At 35.7% G+C, this 19,290-nt stretch overlaps 2 protein-coding genes across 3 annotated transcripts; one reads left to right on the top strand and one right to left on the bottom strand.

The window, feature by feature from the left end:
• Positions 1–101: 101 nt before the first annotated feature.
• Positions 102–3,533, bottom strand: LOC132203020 (chitinase-3-like protein 2). Its single transcript, XM_059630441.1, has 7 exons — positions 3,320–3,533; positions 3,111–3,241; positions 2,338–2,794; positions 1,960–2,202; positions 1,683–1,898; positions 1,378–1,588; positions 102–1,329 (listed from the first exon to the last, which is right to left on the bottom strand). Exons 1-7 carry the CDS (start codon positions 3,376–3,378, stop codon positions 1,177–1,179), a joined length of 1,470 nt encoding a protein of 489 aa, XP_059486424.1. The 5' UTR covers positions 3,379–3,533; the 3' UTR covers positions 102–1,176.
• A 999-nt stretch (positions 3,534–4,532) lies between these two features.
• LOC132203249 (uncharacterized) lies at positions 4,533–19,237 on the top strand. Of its 2 annotated transcripts, XM_059630884.1 has the most exons (7): positions 4,533–4,686; positions 15,473–15,690; positions 15,820–16,024; positions 16,120–16,370; positions 16,478–16,652; positions 17,960–18,327; positions 18,632–19,237. In XM_059630884.1, exons 1-7 carry the CDS (start codon positions 4,677–4,679, stop codon positions 18,716–18,718), a joined length of 1,314 nt encoding a protein of 437 aa, XP_059486867.1. In that variant the 5' UTR covers positions 4,533–4,676; the 3' UTR covers positions 18,719–19,237. The 2 variants fall into 2 exon arrangements, with proteins under 2 accessions (XP_059486867.1, XP_059486868.1); XM_059630885.1 differs by lacking the exons at positions 16,120–16,370; positions 16,478–16,652 and adding an exon at positions 16,902–16,976.
• Positions 19,238–19,290: the final 53 nt, after the last annotated feature.

Genomic DNA, 19,290 nt, shown 5'->3' with positions numbered 1-19,290 from the left:
CTACTGATTTTCAGTCCTTTAAGAGGGATTAAACTTAATTATAAAAATTTACCAGCTTTATTTATACATTAAATAACATTAAGATGTGATTTTTTTTACAAAAATTTAAGTGCGAGCGAGAAGCGAGTGAAAGTACATACATAATTACGTTACACACTGTCCAAACGGTACTACGAGCACAATATATTTTTCTTTTAATTCAACCTATATGGTTTTCATTAATGTAAAGTCCAGTTTCAATATATTTTTTTGGTCTCCATTACTTGTATTGCCATTCTTCTACTTCATTCTTTTTGAAGGGGCAAGAAGTTGTTTAATGATAGATTTTTTCGATTTTTTTTTCTCTTATGACTCTTTGAATTTTAACAGAAATAATTTTCGATCTTTTGTGTGTGCATTAATAATTATGATAATTTTTAAACCTTAGAGGAATAATAAAGGCATGCGCAAATTTTATTTTCATCTGGGTCTAGTCGGCAAATTTTATTAATATCATCAAGTTTATGTATAGATAAGATATTGCTACAATTTTTGTTATCACTGACTTTTAATGATTAACTTCTGAGAACACACTAACAGTACATGCAGGAGTAGGGTATCTGCGATTTTATATTTGTATTAATATATTTCGTCTATGATAAAATCAACAAGCAGTAATAAAAATAAAAGAGCCTGTAAAATAGCGCAGGCTGAGCAAATCTGTCACAAAGTCAATAAGTGATTTTGATATCATAGGGAATAAATATAAAATACTCTGCTGACAAGACTAGGGATAAATACGGAATAACCTACCAGCGGAATGACTTTAAATACGGAGTATAAAAGCAGCAAGCAATTTTGACAAGTAGTCTTTGACAGAAAAAACTTTTAATCTTTTGGCTGGAAAAGCACTGCTGATCCATATATGAACACTACCAGTAAAGCCCGTTGCAATATCACCAGAAGCAGATAAATATTCAAAGTTATTTTAAATACTGTAATTTAAAAGTTATTTGATTATGAAAGCTTGTCAACAAGGTAGCAATTCGTTTTTGGCTGACGATAAGCGTAACAATTCAAACAATATTAGTTTCAATATATTTCCTGAACATCAACAGTAAACCAATCTTCATTTTTAAGTTAGGGCTTGTGGTAGGGCACAAAACCAAAGGCTTTAGCTAAGCCCTGCTCCATTTGTCACAACATGATGTCCGAGTGGCGGATGTGCAGGGCCTTTTTGATTCTGTTCACCAGCGGGAATTTTCCCTGGCCGCAGCTGCCGGAGAAATCGTCGTGGCTCAAGGACCACACCATGGCGCCACCAAAATTCATCGACTTGACCAAAGTCGTCTGAAAGAAATACTCAGTCATGGGCCAGTTTAATTAAAAAGAGATTACCTTTTGTTCAACACTTGTGACATTGTCGTACGACACCCAATCATAATTGTTAAATGCGTAAGGAACTTTACTTTCATTATCCCACCGGACACCTGTGTTAGGTTGACTGGTGAAGTTGCAAATATCTGCATAATGTGCAAATCCTTTGACTCCGATTGAACCAAATCCAATTGCTGGAGCGTTGAGACCATTGTTTTCAGGGTTGACAAGTCTAAAAAATAGTTTAAATGAGAAATAAACTTGTTAAAAAAATGTATATTTTGTAGAATAATAATAACTTTTACGTTTAAAAATTAAGATATTACCTAAAAGTATGAGCATAAGTTGGAATGCCGATTTGGATTTTCCTTCTTGGCATGCCTAGATCATGCCAATAATTTGCAGACCAATTGGTGTTGAGGGTGGTGAAAAGACCCTTGTCGTAGTGATTGGAGTACAATGGCGCATTATGGCCAGTCACTGGCAGGTACCACACATAAGAGTGAAAGTCGTAGGTCATCAGGTTGACAAAGTCGACATACCTGGCAACAATCAAATTGAGTTTAAAAATAAATCATATTGATAGATAGCTCTTCTTTTTACTTTGCCATGAAAGGTACGTCATATGAGATGTCGGCTATGGCCTTCGGGGCACCCACTGCCACTGACAAGAGTAGTCTGCGTCGACCACCTCGAAAGTTGCGTCGAAGAGTGTACAAAAGACTAGACAGGGCGGCGCGTTCCACCCCTTTGTGGCCAGGAGGAGGCCACTCTGGGAATTCCCAGTCCAGGTCCAAGCCATCAATTTTCAGCTCATTCAAAAACGCTGCTGCTTGACGAGCGAAACTAAAAATTAAATTTTGATTATTCAAAAATCAGGGGGTTATAAATGGTTTCTTTTTCAGTTCTTAAAAATGTAGCTTTCCAATTAAAAAATATCAAAATAGGAATTTATGCATTTCGAAAAGTCAAATTATTTACCTCTTCCTCTTTGATTCAGACTGGACCAGGTCAAAAAATCCCCCTTCTGGGGTCAACTGGCCTACAGAAAGCATCACTTTGAGGGCGGGATTTGTTTGTTTGAGGGCGACGACCTTGTCATAAATCTGCATATCCTCAGGTAGAAGCGGCTGCAGAGTGCAGTTCTCTATCTGCCCAAATGCTATGATTAGGTGTGTGCAGAGGAAGGGGTCGATGTCCTCCGGCTGCATCTGCTTGGACGGGTCTTCGACGTGGATGGCGTAGTAGCACACAAGGTGCTGATTGTCCATGCTGGGGTAGGGACTGCTACGGTTGCTCCTGAGGAAGTTCCTCGATGGATGATGCACTTGTGCTTTTGGCTCGGATGAAAAGATGGACATCTGGGACAAGCCTTTGCCTGGATGGGTCGAGGCCATTGCGTAGAACTCAGCCCTTTTGCTCGTGTAGGTTGCATTTTCTAAAGGATTAGATAAATTTTAAGTCTATAAATTATAAAATAAGTATGTAGTGCCACTCATAAAAATGTAAATTGAAAATATTTGTGAAATTTTCTGACAATTTCAAGAAAAAAAGGAGATTTAATTCGATTGTGGAGTGTGTTATTCTTTTTTGCTCCAAAATATTAATATAGCTCTATATATTTACATTAAAAAAAGAATCTCTAGATTCTTTTTTTTATGTAAATCTTTTATTTTTAATACTAATAAATAAAAACGATATCAATGGGCGAAATTTTCTGATTTAATATTTTGAATTAAAACATTAATTCCTACCTGACAGTTCATACCAAGACTTGAACTGGATGTTTTTGAGCAGCTGCAGGACAACAAATAACGATCCCAGTATCAGCCCCAAGGCAAGACAGGTCACAGTAATAATAGGCCACTTTGCATTGGACAAGGTTCTGCAAAATACGCGAATAAATAGTAGTAAAAATCAATACTTTTCCAAATTAATGGACACGCTTTTCATGTTTTCTCACCTTCTGCTTTCGACGAGCAGCTGATACTTGGCCTGAGTCATTGGACGAATGTTGGTCATATTGGCGAGGAAAAATCACATCACGCGCCCGACGGTCACATCTTCTAAGCCTTAATTAACCCTTTTATTACGCATTTTGCGCGAGTATAAAAGCCTTTGTGTTTACTCGCTTACTCGACCCGACGAGCCAAGGCCGATGATCGATGACGAATCCACTACGCGCTACACACGACGACCCCTTTGAAATGACGTCATAGTCATAGTCAGACTCGCTGCTGCAAGATCGCCTGGACCAATCGTGCTTAGGCAAACTGCACGACATCCCTGCACAGAGGGTTGCTCGCCATGGGAATATGGCACAGATATCTATAAAGGAAATTAATCGAGGCTGATATACATTATTTGCATAATTTATTTTTATTTTACAATATTATATTCTGCTTTCTGCTTGATATTTTTAATAGTATCAGAATAGTATCATTAACATTGAGCGACTAAATATTATCTATAATGGAAGAAAAGAAAATAAAATTTACTGTTCTATTTTTATACGAAAACTCGCAGAATACGCCATTAGCTTTAAAACACCCTATTAGAAAGAACAATTAATACAGAATAATTTTAAAACGTTTTGAATTATTCTATATTTAAGAAAAAAATAGAAAATGTTATATTATTTCTCCATGTTCCTCATATTGATTTTATTAAAACCAATTTTGTTTTTGACTTATATTATAATTTATAATTTTTTTTTTATTCCGAGCAACTTTGCTGTTGTTTAAAATGTTGGAGGTCGAAGTCGTGAAAATTCATTTAGAGTTTTTAGGGTCATTTTTCTCAAAAAGCGTATTTTATATGTTTTTGCTCTTGACCAAAAATTCCTAGGAAACTGTACTATACACTATACTTGACTTGTCTTGCTTGTTGGAGTTTTTTTTTTAATAATTAGAAAAAAATATGCATTTAAATACAAGCCTCAAATAAAAGAATACATTCTGATAAATTCACAATATTTTGGAAATATTTTAGTTTCCACAATGCAATTGGGATAATTAAATTTTTCAGTTTAACAAAAAATCATATTGTAGAATTTAGATCCTGACTGATCTCTGATTTCATCTCTTCCTCAGGTAACTAACAAACAACGAAATGATTTTTTTCGTCTCTTTGTAACTTTTAACTTTTAGTTCTCCAAATGAGCACCTAGTGGAGCGTCCGTTCCTCTCCCTACCATTTATATAAGCAGGCGTGTACCATAGACCTGCTCACTCTCGCGTACATTTCGCTCCCATCGGGCCCACAAGCGCAACTTTACTGCTGATCATCCGAACCGGTCGCTTCGACAAAAATCTTCAACCATGGCCAAAGGTATGTGTCAAAAAGTCATGTTTAAGTGGATTCAAAGTAACATCAAATTTATATAAAACTGCGTGAAAAAATAATGAAGTGACCACCTTTTGCAATCCTAGCAGAAATTGGCGAACATATATTTTTAGAATTCGTCTGGGACCCCGTAAGCTTTTTGTTTTGAGAAGGGCGTCGACTTCGGCTGTGACGAACGAATGTGAGAAAAAAGAGAAAAAGAAAGTGCCGCTCGCCGGCCGGCACATTCAGTTCATGATACACGATTCGCGATTTACTCCGCTTTTTCCTTATTTTTTGTGTGGATATTTCTTCTAGAAGTTATTTTTTGGCTTCTTATTGTTAGATTTATTTTACAATCCAATCTTCTGTTAGGATTGAAGCTATAAAATTATTGAAGCTGGAAATTTTTGCAAATTAATTTTCTTTTACTAATTTTCCCTTCATTATTTTTATGAAACCAAATGTTTGATTATTTCAATGAACTGATTCAAAAAAATTGGAAAATTAGGAATTTACAAGATATAATTTTTTTTAAATTGATAATTAAAATTTATTGAAGCTTGGAGGACAAAATTGGTTTTAAAATGAGCACAGTATAGGCAGACAACGTGACATCGTGTATGACTCACGGCCGGAAAAGTATACTCTACTATCATATCCATCCATATCATAATAATTGCTGTCTGCCCCATGCTTGCTCAGCATACTGTCCAGCCATAGTAAGAGCAACGTTGAAAGTCCTTGAAATACCGCGGGCGCCATCAAACGGGCAATCCATCCGCTCTTTTCATAAGCAAAGTGCCGATGTGACGAGAGTGCCGATTGAAAATTCTGCGCAGTTTTTCTACTTTGCAAGACAATGTACATTCAGTCGGCTCACTGCAGGTGCTTAATTTAGCGTACCTGCATGAACCGACCTAAAAGCTGCAGCAGACGGAACCGATGACCTTCTTAGGTCATCGCGCCTCCGCAAAAGTCAAACCTGGCGATTACGCTCTCCGCATAATAAATTTTTCACATAAACCCGACGCTGAAGAATTTCGTTGCACCTCATGCATTGTACACATAAATAGAGGGGAATTTTTTCATGTATTCTCCAAAGACTTGAGAAGACCAAATAGGCACCTAAAATGAATTTTATGCAATTTGTGATCTAAAGCTAATTTATTGGGTCCTTGCAGCCTTTTGATAAGTAAAAATATTTTAAGTAAAGACTAATTTTGACCCTCGATGAATTAAAATTTGATTATTGTGTCAATTTTTGTAATTTTGGAAACCGTAAACTGAACTGTTTAAAAACTGTCAAAGAAATTTAATTTTTAGAGTAAGCTGACAATAAACTACTCTACTTGTATCAGTCAGTAAATGACTTAAACAGTCTTATTCAAATTTTAAAAAGTGAAAATTTCACATTCTACAATGGTTAATTACATTTCCCATTCAGCACTTTGAAGAACTGTGCTACTTTTCCAAATTTGCAACCATATTTTTTCATTATGAAGAATCTGGTGTGTATCGGATCACTTGCTGGCCTTTTATTGCCTCGTCGTGAATAATACAGACTATTTGCTTTGACTACCAAAATTGGTTCATTTGATAAACTGGATTACGTCATTTTATTTCGCACCCCTGAACGATTATTCATTTGCGTGAATCACTATTTATGTTTGTCGGTCGATTCAGCATTCAAAGTTTTATTTTTATAGTGTACTTTCGACGCAGTCCAATCTAGGCAAATAAATCGCATTCGTCCTCAATAAAGAAAATTGATATCACAATTTACATTCCCTTGAATATAACACTTGACACGCCGAGAAAGTAGTGCAGAATTATATTGTTTTGTAGATGTAAAAGTCTTGGATCAGATGGCTCGAAAAAGTTGAAACTCACAAACTGCAGTTTATAATCCAAGTCGTAAAAAGTTGGAATTCTAAAGAACATGATACGAGATCGCGAGGGAATAAGTTTTCCACCCAAGAGCGACTGCATGCACCATATGTAACTGGTACACATTCATGGGAACGAGAAAAATATTAATTTGAATGGGAGATATGCATGGGTTGGCACTTTTTGCTGGGCGAGACTCCTACGAGGGCGCCCACCTTATTTGGACGGGAAACTTGTACAAAGGGAGCGAGACTCGGAGAATGAATCACGCTGGTACAGAAATCAGGTAAAATGCTCGCATTGATGCTTTTAAAAAAAATTTTAAAGATCAGAATTTTTCCCCAAGTATTCATCATTTTATAAATTAAATTTGACAGTTTCTAAAATGTTTCAGCATCATTAAAATATTAAATTTGTTAATCTTATAAAATTTTGTTTCTCTCTGAATTCTTCAAAAAATATTAAAAAATTCCTATTATACATTATTAATTATACATGGACTTTTATGTTTAAAAATGAAATAAAATAACAGCTTATCACAGCTTATAAAGCAAATAGCTTCCAGCTTCAAGGAAAAAATTTAAAATCCTATTTATTTTTATTTTCATATCATAGTGAAAAAGATTTAGTTTTAACAGAAGGATTATTAGATATAATTGTTATTTGTAGCATTTTTTTATCTTAATTTTTTTTTAATGATATATTTATTTGTAGGCTTTTTCCCGTTTAAGTAAATTGCATCAAGCAATCGATGAGCTTTCTACTGTCAAATCCGATTTTCATGCGGTTTCATGTGACTAACAACAAGATGAGCTCGGCGCACGACACCTGGGGTTAAAGGTCGGCGGAATTCCGTGACCATATACACAAAATTCAATAAGCTGGTCGTATCCAAGCACATAATATCGACGAACACGCACGAAATAAAACTTTTTCCGAAACTTCACACACGAAACTGCGAATCGCTTGGCACAAAAGCTCGCTCACTTTGCGACGCATTTTGCTCAACAAAAGGCGGCCTGCTATAATCTCGTGTCTCGTGTGACTTCCGCCCTTGAAGGGTGGGTCCGCGAATTAACTGCTCTGCTCCGGGAGCATCAATTTCAATCAACTGTCACTGAACTCGCGCTTGCGATCAACGAGCACACACCTCTATGCTCAACCCGTTTTTTTCTAACCGCTCGACGTTGCTTTGTGCGTTTTTATTGCGTCTGTTCACGGTCCCTCGATATAAATGGGGTGATTTGTGCAGGCATTGTTCGTGCTCGCGGCATGCAAATGTCCCATTTCCTCTTTTCACACTTTATTGTACAAATAAACAGGCGTTACAAATTTTTCAAGATTGATCAATAATTCACGTGAAATTAAATTTTTTAAGTTTTTGCAAATAAATTTCAACGCAAGTTTTGCAAGGTGAGTTAAAATTTTAAGTTACTAATTGTAAGATGAGCATTATCATATGTTATTGTACTAGTAAATTTGTGTAGGCAGTTTATTTAAATTTAATTTTAGAAACTAAATTAATCTTTTATTAAACCAATATTGAATCGTATTAAAGTTTATGTGTTAAGTTAATTTTTTTTTATAAAAAACATATTTTTAGGCTCTGATCACAGTGCAATTAAAAATTAATATCAACAATAATTAAAAAATAATATCTTGATCAATTTTATTATTAGATTATTATTTTATCATAAATATACTATCATCTTGTTCAACTCTCAAAAATTAAGTATATTAAAAACAATTAAATCAAATAGACAAACCTCACTCACAATCAAACGGAACCTTCTCTTCTAGCTTTTTATTTAAATTTTACTAATAGAAAGAACAAAAGCACAAGATTATTAACTTTTACAAAGCTTCATCCAAATGTCTTCAAAAATTAGGAAAATGTTTGTAGTTTTACCAAACAAAAGGATCATAAAGCAAAATGTCCAACAATCAATATTCCAAGAAAAAACCAACATCAAGATAATCCAGAACCCATTTAATTATTTACTTAATCAGATATGCTGCTGAAATATTTATGACCACTTAAAACCGAAAAAAAAAACATTATTTCTACCTTAAAGTCAGCATCGCCGACTACGGCATGTATTGTGCACTGCGTCACGATAAATTATTAAAATTCAGAAATATATCGTAATGAATTGCCGCTGTTAAAGCCACGGGCCAAGCGCATTGTTATCTTTTGTAAATACGTTCAAACGTACACGTCGATAAATTGTTTTCTCACGAAATTCGTGTGCCTTCTTTAAAAATGGCGTAATTTGCTCACTGCTTGGAGCACCGCCCAGAATGTAAATTCGCCCTTTTCCGTTTTGTATGGTTTTTCCCCCAAAAAATATACAAAGTATATTATATATGTGAATAGAAACGTATATGCACAAATATTTACAAGCAAAACGATCGTGGTGAAACAAACACAAGCCAGCAAATAGTTTCCACCGAAAGTGGCCGATTTGCACGTGAGGCGATAAATTTTATTCCAAAGCACATTGGTGAGGTCACCCATGACATCATACCTACTTACGCCAGGCACATCTCTCGCAATAACTTCAAGAAGTTAAATACACGCGTATATTTACTATTTGAAGTTTCCTGGATCCGTATAATTGCCAATTAAACTCCATCGCATAAATTTATTGCCATCGTAATAGTGGCCTTGGGGATCGAGGAGTATCTCGGGTGCAATCTTTCAAAGGTCACGTGATAATTCCAAAATCCTTTTGTAACATGATATGCATTTGACCTTCAAAAGAAAAAAGTAAAAAAAAGTATGGTTTCGCGTTTAATGCATTTTTTCAACCAAAAATTTTGGAAAAACTGGATTTTCCAGTTTTAGGCACCGCAAGTACATACATGTTTGGCGAGTTGCCTAACTTAAAGGGGCTAAACCATTTTGACGTTTTCTTGGTATAAATTTGTTAAGTATAAGAAAATCGATGAAATAACAGATAGCTTTATTTATACCTTTAAATTATATGTCGATATGGTACTGAATACTTTAAAGTCGGCAAAAAGTTGAAATTTAATTCATAATTTTTTTACAACATTATTTTAGGTTGCTTTTAGGGAAAACAGTTTTTCAAGGGTATACAAATGAATGTATTCTCATTAAAAAAAAAAATCCTTTTAAACTAGGGCCTTCAATTAGATAAAGCAAAACAATATTTATTTTGAAATGTGTCCTTAATGTGCAAAAGAATTAACCAGAATAAAAAATGAATTACAATATCATCAATCTAATTTTTCCCACCATATGGATAAAAATCTTACATTATAATTGATATGTTTTTTAATTAAAAAACAAGAAAAATATAATTAATGAAATATAAATTTCCTCTCTGACCTGATCTGTAGAAAAACCATTTATGCCTGCATAAAAAAAGCGACACCTTAATTTCCAGTCGCAGCAAAAGGCTGTAAATTTGGTTTTAATCTATCTCATTTCACTCAAAATATTCAAATGACTTCTCGTATATTTTTTATGACATTGAGATGCCCGTCTACAACGAATTTTTACAATTCCGTTGTTGATGGAATTCCGCAGACGAGGTAGATTTATCGCGTGAAAAAGCCCTCTGCATTATGAATGAAAATGAGAAAATTGGTTGATTTACGGTCCCTGAAAGGAACGCTCCAGAATTCGCACGTAGGCATTCAGTCTGTTTTACGAGTTATGCATGAATAAAGAGAGAGGCTGAGATAAAGTTTCGTGAATTATTCATGCAACAAAATTGTTGCTGCGCCATTTCGGCCGTCTCGTCCAAAGTGATGCAGTCGTCGCCAGCCTACTTCTCTGTCCATGTCATTTGTGATATCTCTTGCAATAGTAAAAAGCGGCCCTTTGCGGCAAAAACTATTTTATTACGAGAGTCACGTGCACTTGCTCCGTACTCCATGGTAAATTGTCGATATTTTCGGGGTGGTCCAGCCACGTCACAGCGTGCAGGGGGGATGAGTGGCGCCACGAGGTTTAGCCGCATCAGAGTCGATAAAATACAGTGATTGTTTTTGAGGTCACCCAAAGTTAGACCGAAAGTTACTTGGAATATTGATGATTTTAACTTTTTTCCAATTTTATAATTAATGCAATTTATTTATGTTTCCTAAATTTTTGTTCAATCGTTGTGATTATTTTTTGTTTTACAAAATAAAAAATGATGAGTATTTGTAATTAAAAACATTTAAAAGTTGGTACAAAATTTAAAAGATCGGATTACAAATTAAATTTAAGACACTTTTTGTTGAAGTTTAAATTTAATCCTTTAAAAAATTAAAACTAGATTTCATTTTAAAGTCTTTTCATATTTTGTGAAACAAAAAAATTTTTCATGGCAAGTTAAAAAAATATGTATTTTTTTCTTGTATCAAAATTATTAAAGGTGCATTCAGTGTCAGTTTAGTCATAATGTGCTGGGGATCTGCAAAAGTTAATTTTGCAACACTAATCCAAGTTCTCGTCAGGTTCTCGTGATACTTAATTACTAAGTAAGTGAAAACGAAACGTGATTTCATTTCCTTGCAACACGAGCGCTTTGACAATTAAATGCAAAGTACCTTCAACAGCATATCAAGTGATGCACGTAAGAATTAAGTACAGATCGACACTCAAGACCCACAGTCACATGACGATGAGAAAACCTTCTTTTCTTGCTCATGATATCGTTCTCACGTGATGTGCCCGAGATGCCAAACATGAGAAGTCACAGCTCAAAAAGTCCCGGCGCGATTGCCTTGGCATTTATGCTAATCGGGATTAATCTGCATTTTCCTCCACCGACGCATAAAATTACCTTACATTTCCCGCGGCCACCGCCCTTTTATTATATATTTCGCCGCACTTTCTTTGCTTCCTCACATGTCTGACCGGTAGAAATGCTCTTCGTGAGAATAGTGCATTAGATAATAAATGGACGAGACGTTTTTCCTATCGAGTATAAAAAAATTTTTACTATAGAGTTCATTTTGCTGGTAAGATTATTTAAATGAATCTGATATTTATTTGGTTTTTTATTTATAAAATATATTAATTTTTCGTGCACTGCTATTTCATTTGTTGGGTAAGCAGCAAAGGGTCAAAGATCGCTTTGTTTTTGTTTGTCGATTCGATTAATGCAACGGTGCCAAAGCTTTTTTTGCATAATGCATGCTTTTCACCGGCGTAGAATAACAATTTAACACTTCCAATGTGTATGTTTGGCCTGCAATTAGGGTGGTGTGCACACGGCACAGAGTATAATAAATTACGTCACAGCAAGATAGTTTAACACCTGAAATAATAGACATTTGCATAGGAAAGACGCAAAAAGGAACTTAATTGATATTAATTGAAAAAAAAATGTGCAAACAATATTCTTGTAAGCTTAAGAAAAAAAAATCGAAATTTGGCTCACACCTGCAGGAGGTGCTAAAAAACTTGGCATAATGAGGATATGTATTGTGAATAATGCAAACAAATGCCACCATATTTTTCTTTCATAATTATCATCAATTTCAATGTTTAAAGAAGCTTGATTGAATTGAAATCCTTGTGTATTTAAACTTAAAATTCAATATTGAGATTGGCTTTCTAACTTGTGAAAATCAGTCACAAACAGACTCATTTCTGGACTATCCAAACGCCCAACTAAACCAATTTAGGCCACGGTCTGCAACACTATTATTTCATAATTTGGATGAAAAGTAGAAAGAAATTATAAAATTAAAATTTTTTCTCATTACATAGGGTCACAGCAGGGTGGCAGATCGTGACTGAAACTGGGGATTCAATTTTCATTTCTTTTTAAAATCAAATTCTTCATTGAAGAAAAAATTGTCTTTAATTTTATGAAAATGATCTTCAAATATTAGCCATTGTCAGCATGAACATTATATTTTACCATTAAAAACAGTTAAAATTACGCTAGAATTTTACGATCAAGGGTTGATTTATGGTGATTTGAATTTAAATTTATCTGCATAGCTTAAAAATCCGTTAAAATAATTTAGAACATCGTGGGAAATTATAAAATAAAATAAATCTGAATACTCCAGAATTGGTATAAAAAAAATCTGAAAGGCCTCAAAATTTATGTTTATATCTCAAGCTTCAAGCTATTCTAAGATTTTGAATATCACTAGTTAATTATCTTTTATATGTGATGCTACTTTCATTTTATTTATCTGTGATATGTATTATTTTCTTTTTTTCAAATTCAATATTTTCATTTATCACTTGGGCGTAATTTTTTTAAAGAAATAAAGATTTTAAATTGCTCTTTTAAAAAACGTTGGTCAATATTTTGCTTGCTGAGTCTCAAAATTTGCATATATCCTTCAACGACCAGAATATTTGATAATTAATTTTTTCACTTGCAAAAATAATTTGCTATATCAGACTGCGTCTCCATCCATGTGACAAAATTTTACTCACCATGAGATTTTACAAATAAAAAAAAATTCAATCTGGAAGGAATTAAATACAATAAAATCAATTGTTTTAACCTTGACGTGTCTAGAAAAGCAACGTCAAATCAATAAGCAGCGTAAATTTTTAATCAGCCACCTACACTCAGCGGCCAGATTTATCGCCTTCGATTAGGATGTGGGCGTTCGTGTTTCGTCCTATTATCGCCGGGGATGAATTATGAATTAGCCCTTGTGCAGTCGGAAAAGGGCTAACGGAGGGAGCCTTGTTGCATGCTCAGTTAGGTTCAGTTAGAAATTATCTCACGGAAAATCGCCACGCCACAAGTTTTCGGCCCCGCTCGACCAATCAAAGACTGCATTGACGCGATTAATTGCCACGCAGCACAGCCCTGCCGCGTGCCGATTATTATTTTAAAAGTCAAATAAGCGCGGCCCACTTTTTTACAGACTCTTTCCTGCCCCTAACCAACTCGCACGTATGCATTGCATTATTATTAGTGGGGGTGGATTTCTGACCTTTTGTCACGCTTGCAGGAATTGGTTTATGACGGCGAGAATTGCTTTATAGGCCAATTATGATTATTTATTTTACAAATTAATGTCTTCTTTTGAAATAAGGCCAATTAAAAATTAACTGGGGTACTATAAATAATGTGTACTTATTTTGTTTGGAAAAATGTATATATGTTCTACATTTTTCCCAATTGTATTCTTTGATTAATAAGATTAATTATTATTATTATCGATTATTATTATTTATTCTTCTCGGTCAATACAAAAATTTTAAATTGGAAAAAAGAGAAGAAAGGGTTTACAACTAGCAGATGTCTGCTAAAACGCCCGACATCAAAAGAGACACGGCCGCCGCGGTAAACCCACACTATCGGAGTAAAAAAGAACGATAATTAATAATAAAAAAATTCATTATATAAAAAAAATTGGTTTATTAAATTTAATTTTTAACAACTAAAACATAATATATTGAATGAACAGTATTTTTGATGGTTTAAAGTTTAAAATTTTAATTTAAAAGCATTGTAAGTGAATTTCATTTTTTAAATCAATCTTTCAATACTTTTCTAGTGAACGTTTGTTTTCAACTATTGATAACAAAAATGTATTGTTACGTTACAGTGTGGGAAAAAAACAGTACAAATAAGTTGTGAACTTAGAGATTAGCGGAGATTAGTTAATATTAAAAAACTTACTCAATAAAAAATTGCTTTTAAATTAAAAAAATTTAATTTTCTAGCAAGAAATGACAAAAAAACCAATTGGGTAAAAAACACATCTGAGAATTATATATGCTGTTTTTTTTTTTTGTAATCTTGCAACAAGTAAAAAAACTTATAATTTTTCTAATTTTCCTTTTTTTCAATAGCAAGATTTTTGTACGTTTCAAACTACTTTAAGTTTCTTAAGAACTAAAAAAAATTAATTTCAGTATCTTTTATTTGGAAATAATATTTAAAAATTAAGGTTTGTGTTGTGACATTTCAATGAAAATGTTTTGTGTTTGAAAAACAACTCGGCTGTTGTTGACATGTCGGGCAGGGCAATTGTCAATTATCACCTTTCAGACATGCACACTCACCACATTCTCTTATTAACAATTAATGCGTACTTGTCGTGCCGTCGCCCCACATTAACAGCTACTCACACCGAGTTTTTCTTTCCATTTGCACTCTTGTTTTTCGTTCCGCGCTCGTCCATTGTTTCAATTAGGCGTGCTCACGTTTCAGTAATGCTACACCCGCTTGTAAATTGCATTTTTCATTTTTTATAAATGGGGTTCTCGCTACTGCTTGACTGGGGCTACCTCTTTGGGCACTCCTGTCATCTGATAATATGCAAATGGCCCCTTAATTGGCCGAAACACAAATGCGCTAAAACACGCGAAGCTCGTTCTCCCTTCATATTTATGTACCACCTCGCTTAAACATGCACAAACGAGGCGCGATATTATACCAAAATTTTCGCATCGGCTCTTATGAAGTGCCTAAATGCCGCGCGCTCACTGACCGAGGCCTTTAAAGGTCAAGCCAGGGTTAGACTCAATTTTAAACTGCAAATACCAAGCGGCCCTACTAACGCGTCCTGTTATAATAAGATGATGTAATGTTTATAAATAGGATTATACAAAATTTATTTTAGAAATAATAACGATTTAATTGCTCTTATTTGCAGTATTCAAAAAGTCGTGAATAGAAGTTGATTATTTTCTTCTTTTCTTCAAACTGATGTAATGAAAGCGTTGAATATGCACTCTTTTTTTATAATAATAAACAAAAAATGGATTAAATTCAAATCATGAAATAGAAATTTTTGGAAATTTGGATTCCACGTTTTACGTTTAATTAAACTAGAATTTTATGGTTACACTGCGTCAGTTTTTTAATTTTTAAAACCTATTGTTTCATATTTATTAAGAATTTTGGAAGTAGAATTGCATTAATTTAGGATTGATTTGTTGAAATGTTAACAGAGTTGCACACCGAGGACAGCAATGACTACGAGTTCAATGAAGTCTCGACCACCAGCTCCAAGTGCGTCCTGCGCTTCAAGGTGAAGGCCGCCCACGACGCCCACGTGTGTCTCTCGTCCACCGAGGAACAGGACGCCACCCCTTTTTTGGAGGTCTTCATCGGTGGCTGGGACAACAGCAAATGCGCCATCAGACGCGACCGCGCAAAGCCTGACAGGGTAAGTTTTTTCATTGTAGATAGCGATTTTTTTTAATTCGTCTAAAATTTTGGCTAAACGTAAAAAAAATTTCACTTTGAAAACTTTTCTTTGGTTAAAGAAATAGATTATAATTTATTTAATTAATAGGCCGAGGCCGAGACTCCTGACGTTCTTTCTGCGGACGAGTTCCGCGGCTTCTGGATTTCATGGGACTCCGAAGGCAAAATCGAGGTTGGCCGTGAAGGCGAGGAAGAGGCCTTTTTGTCTTACGTCGAGCCCGAACCCTTCGAGATCACCCACTACGGCGTCCGCACTGCCTGGGGCGCCAACGGCGACTGGGAGATTGAAAAAGGTAACTCATTTTGTTAATTCACTTAAACTTTTTTCACTATGGAGCAGAATTTTAAACTTTTGATGGCATAACACTGAAAAGTTTTGGTTGGTCAGACAAGTTCACAACTTTGGACGGCGCTCCGTACCTGCTGGCGACGGCGCCTCGAATCGTCAAGGGCGGTTCTCTTCTTTTCAGTGTTCGCGCCCCTCACGACGCCCACGTGACCCTGACCAGCGGCCCTGCCGATGGCGGCAACCAGTACGAGGTCTTCGTTGGTGGCTGGAAAAACAGCAAGTGCGCCCTCAGGAAAAACAAAACCAAACCTGACCTCGTCGTCGTTGAAACGCCAAACATCTTAGATTCGGTACCCCTATGCACTTTTTCACTGAAAAATTCTTTTTGAATTTTTCCACATTTTGCTTGAATCAAACGCACTTCATTCGCTCATTTTTGCACCTCTATCCCCTATAGGGCCGTTTCCGAAACTTTAAACTGACTTGGAACAAAGGTCTGATCACCCTTCAGGACGAAAATGGCGCCGTCATTTTTGAGCACCAGGATGTGGAAACGATTCCCATCACGCATTTTGGCGTTCGAACTTCATGGGGCGCCCGTGGCGACTGGAAGCTGGGCGCCCACTCCAAAGGTCCGCCTCATTTTTGTTAGGAGAAAATTGTCCGTTTCTGTGTGCATGTCTAACAAGTTGCTTTTTTCGAAAAACCTTCAAAACGTGGACGGAATTTCCAGCTCGGTGTATCGCAGCGTTTGATCAACGTTTCGTGTCTCGTGATTTTTAACCAATTATGTTTTGGACTAAAATTTCCTTTGCACGCCAAACTACTTTTTCTTTCTTGTGAGTGAACGCTGTTTTGTGTTTTTCTAACATGAAAATTAGTTCCTGAGCCGGAAGGCGATGATGCTGACGGCGAGGAAAAGGAGACGGCCGAGGAAAAGGAAGAGAGTGAAGCAGGTATAATAAGATGTGCTGTATCCGATTGCATTATTTTCTCTGACTGGCATGAGAGTGAAATTGTATTTGGGTCTGCTGTTGTCGCTGCTGCTGGGTTTGGTCTATCCCTCTCTTGAAAATACATAATCCTGCTCTTATATATATTGCGTGCAAGTTGTATAAAATAATTAATCGCACCCTGTTGATTGTAATCCAGCTCTGCAAATCTAGATTATTAGTGAGTGTGTATTGTGCCCGCTGACCTTTCTTTCCATACTTCTTTTGGCACACACCCCGTACTACTTTGTTCACTTTCTTGATTTGGTGCATTGATAAAAACGAGTGCCGCATTAATTTATAAGAAAAGAAAGAAAGTGCTGACGATGAAGGATTGAGAATGATGGAACAAAACGCGAGCTTCCTGAATATTCAAATTAGACACGCGTGTATATATATGCCATGAGATACTCGTTATTTTTAGGGTAAATGCCATGCAATGTAACTTAAGCTAGAGTCACATGCAGAGTAATATCGTGTAGATTAGACCCGAAAGTCCATTTTATATGGCGCTCTGTTGTTGAACAATTTGAGTAGTCATTTCGCCCACTGAGAACATGCAGTAGAAATTAAATTTCAAAAGCAACATAAGTATGAAGTAGTGCTTGAGATAATAATTGATACTAATGTCACGAACATGCATAGTTTAGTATCACTCGTAAAACAATAAACGAAGTCAAAATGTGTTCCAATTTTGAGAGAATAATAAAATATTTACTGGTTTTACCCCTGACTGAGTTTTAAAGGAAAATAAACATTATGAATTTTAAATATGAAAATAAAATTATTAAATGAAACACTTAAAAGGAAGCTTCCTTCCTAAAATTAAAATTAAATATTTTAAATAAAAATTTAAAGAATTGACACTTTAAACTGCACGCACCAGCATTGGGAATGCCCAAACCATTTCTTCTTCTTTTTTTAATTGAAAAATCTATCCATTGCAGATCTGGAGCCCGCCGAGACTCCTGGTGAGGCCTGCTGGGTCGCTGCCACCAACGGTGAGGTGCCCGAGGGCGCTGTCTGCGGCGGCACCGATCTTGAGTGCGACCTGATGATCGCCAGGGCTGTTCACGAGGGCGAATTGCTGCCCGGAAAGTTTGTGCCCGCGCACGGTGTCACCTACGTTTCCTGGAATGGCGCCGAGCACGCTAAGGAGGAGTACGAGATGCTGTGCGGCTGCAAACCTGTGTGGTTCCAAATCAACCAGGGTGACACCATCCCCGAGAACGCGCTGCCTGGTGGCCGCACTGCTGAGGGAGAGACCCTGTTCATCGGACGTGTGCCCCATGAAGGAACTGTGACCGTTGGAAAGGTATTGAAATCTTTACCAGCTAGGAGAATTTTTTTTAAATATGCGGTTTTGACCAAGCGTTTTCAATTATTGTGTAATTTTTAAGTACTTACTTAAAATTTGTGAGATGAACAAAAAATTGAAATTGCACTAAAATCTTTTCATTTGCTCAGATTTTAACTATTTAGTTCCTTTGTAATTTTTCAATAATTTTTTGTTTGGCCTTTTATATTGGAAGCGGGTGGTGAACTGCGGAAAGGGCTGCGTAGTAGATTTTATCAGACGGAAACAATTTCATTATAATAACATGGGAATTCAATTTCAGGTGCACCCGAGCCATGGAACGTGCTACATTCCCTATGCCGGCCAGGAGCTTGGATTCCCCGACTTTGAGGTTTTGGTCCGCCAGTAAACGCTGCTGCTGGAAAAGCGCACGCACGCTACTAAATCCCGCGCGTTTGGCCCCAATATGATTAAAATAATGTGCTTTAATACTCCTTTCTGCTGCTTCTCCTATGATAAATCTATAATGATCGAGAAGAGAAATGTGGCTTTAAACCTTAATTGTAGAGTTAAAAATATTTGTATTAATTAGAGCAAAGTGTCAAAAAAGAAGCTTTCTCTGTATTATTGAAATTTTTGAAAAACCACTTACTGGTTCTGCCTTATTAAATCATGTGCTGCATTTATTCTTAAATGTTTTATAGTAGAGCGTGACTAATTTTATGCAGCTCCTACTCTGCCTTTATGAATCACAGTGGCACTTTGCGGAGAAATTATCTATAGAATTATAAAGAAAAGTAGAGTTCTTGAAGTTTTAGAGATTTTTTTGTTGGCGCACTCTGTTCCAATGTGATGTTTTAAAACAAGAAAGGCATGAGAAGAAATATGCACAACTAGAGCATTTTTAATAAAAATCAAATTACACGAATTTTGATGTATGGTTATTCAAAAAATTGTCTCTTATTTATATTTCCTTGATAA

The sequence above is a fragment of the Neocloeon triangulifer genome, unplaced genomic scaffold (assembly GCF_031216515.1).
Source record: "Neocloeon triangulifer isolate White Clay Creek 2 clone unplaced genomic scaffold, ASM3121651v1 ptg000017l, whole genome shotgun sequence".
In the NCBI taxonomy this organism is placed as follows: domain Eukaryota; kingdom Metazoa; phylum Arthropoda; class Insecta; order Ephemeroptera; family Baetidae; genus Neocloeon; species Neocloeon triangulifer.
The sequence above is the reverse complement of the archived record's forward strand: the minus strand, read 5'-3'. Positions and strand labels throughout refer to the sequence as shown.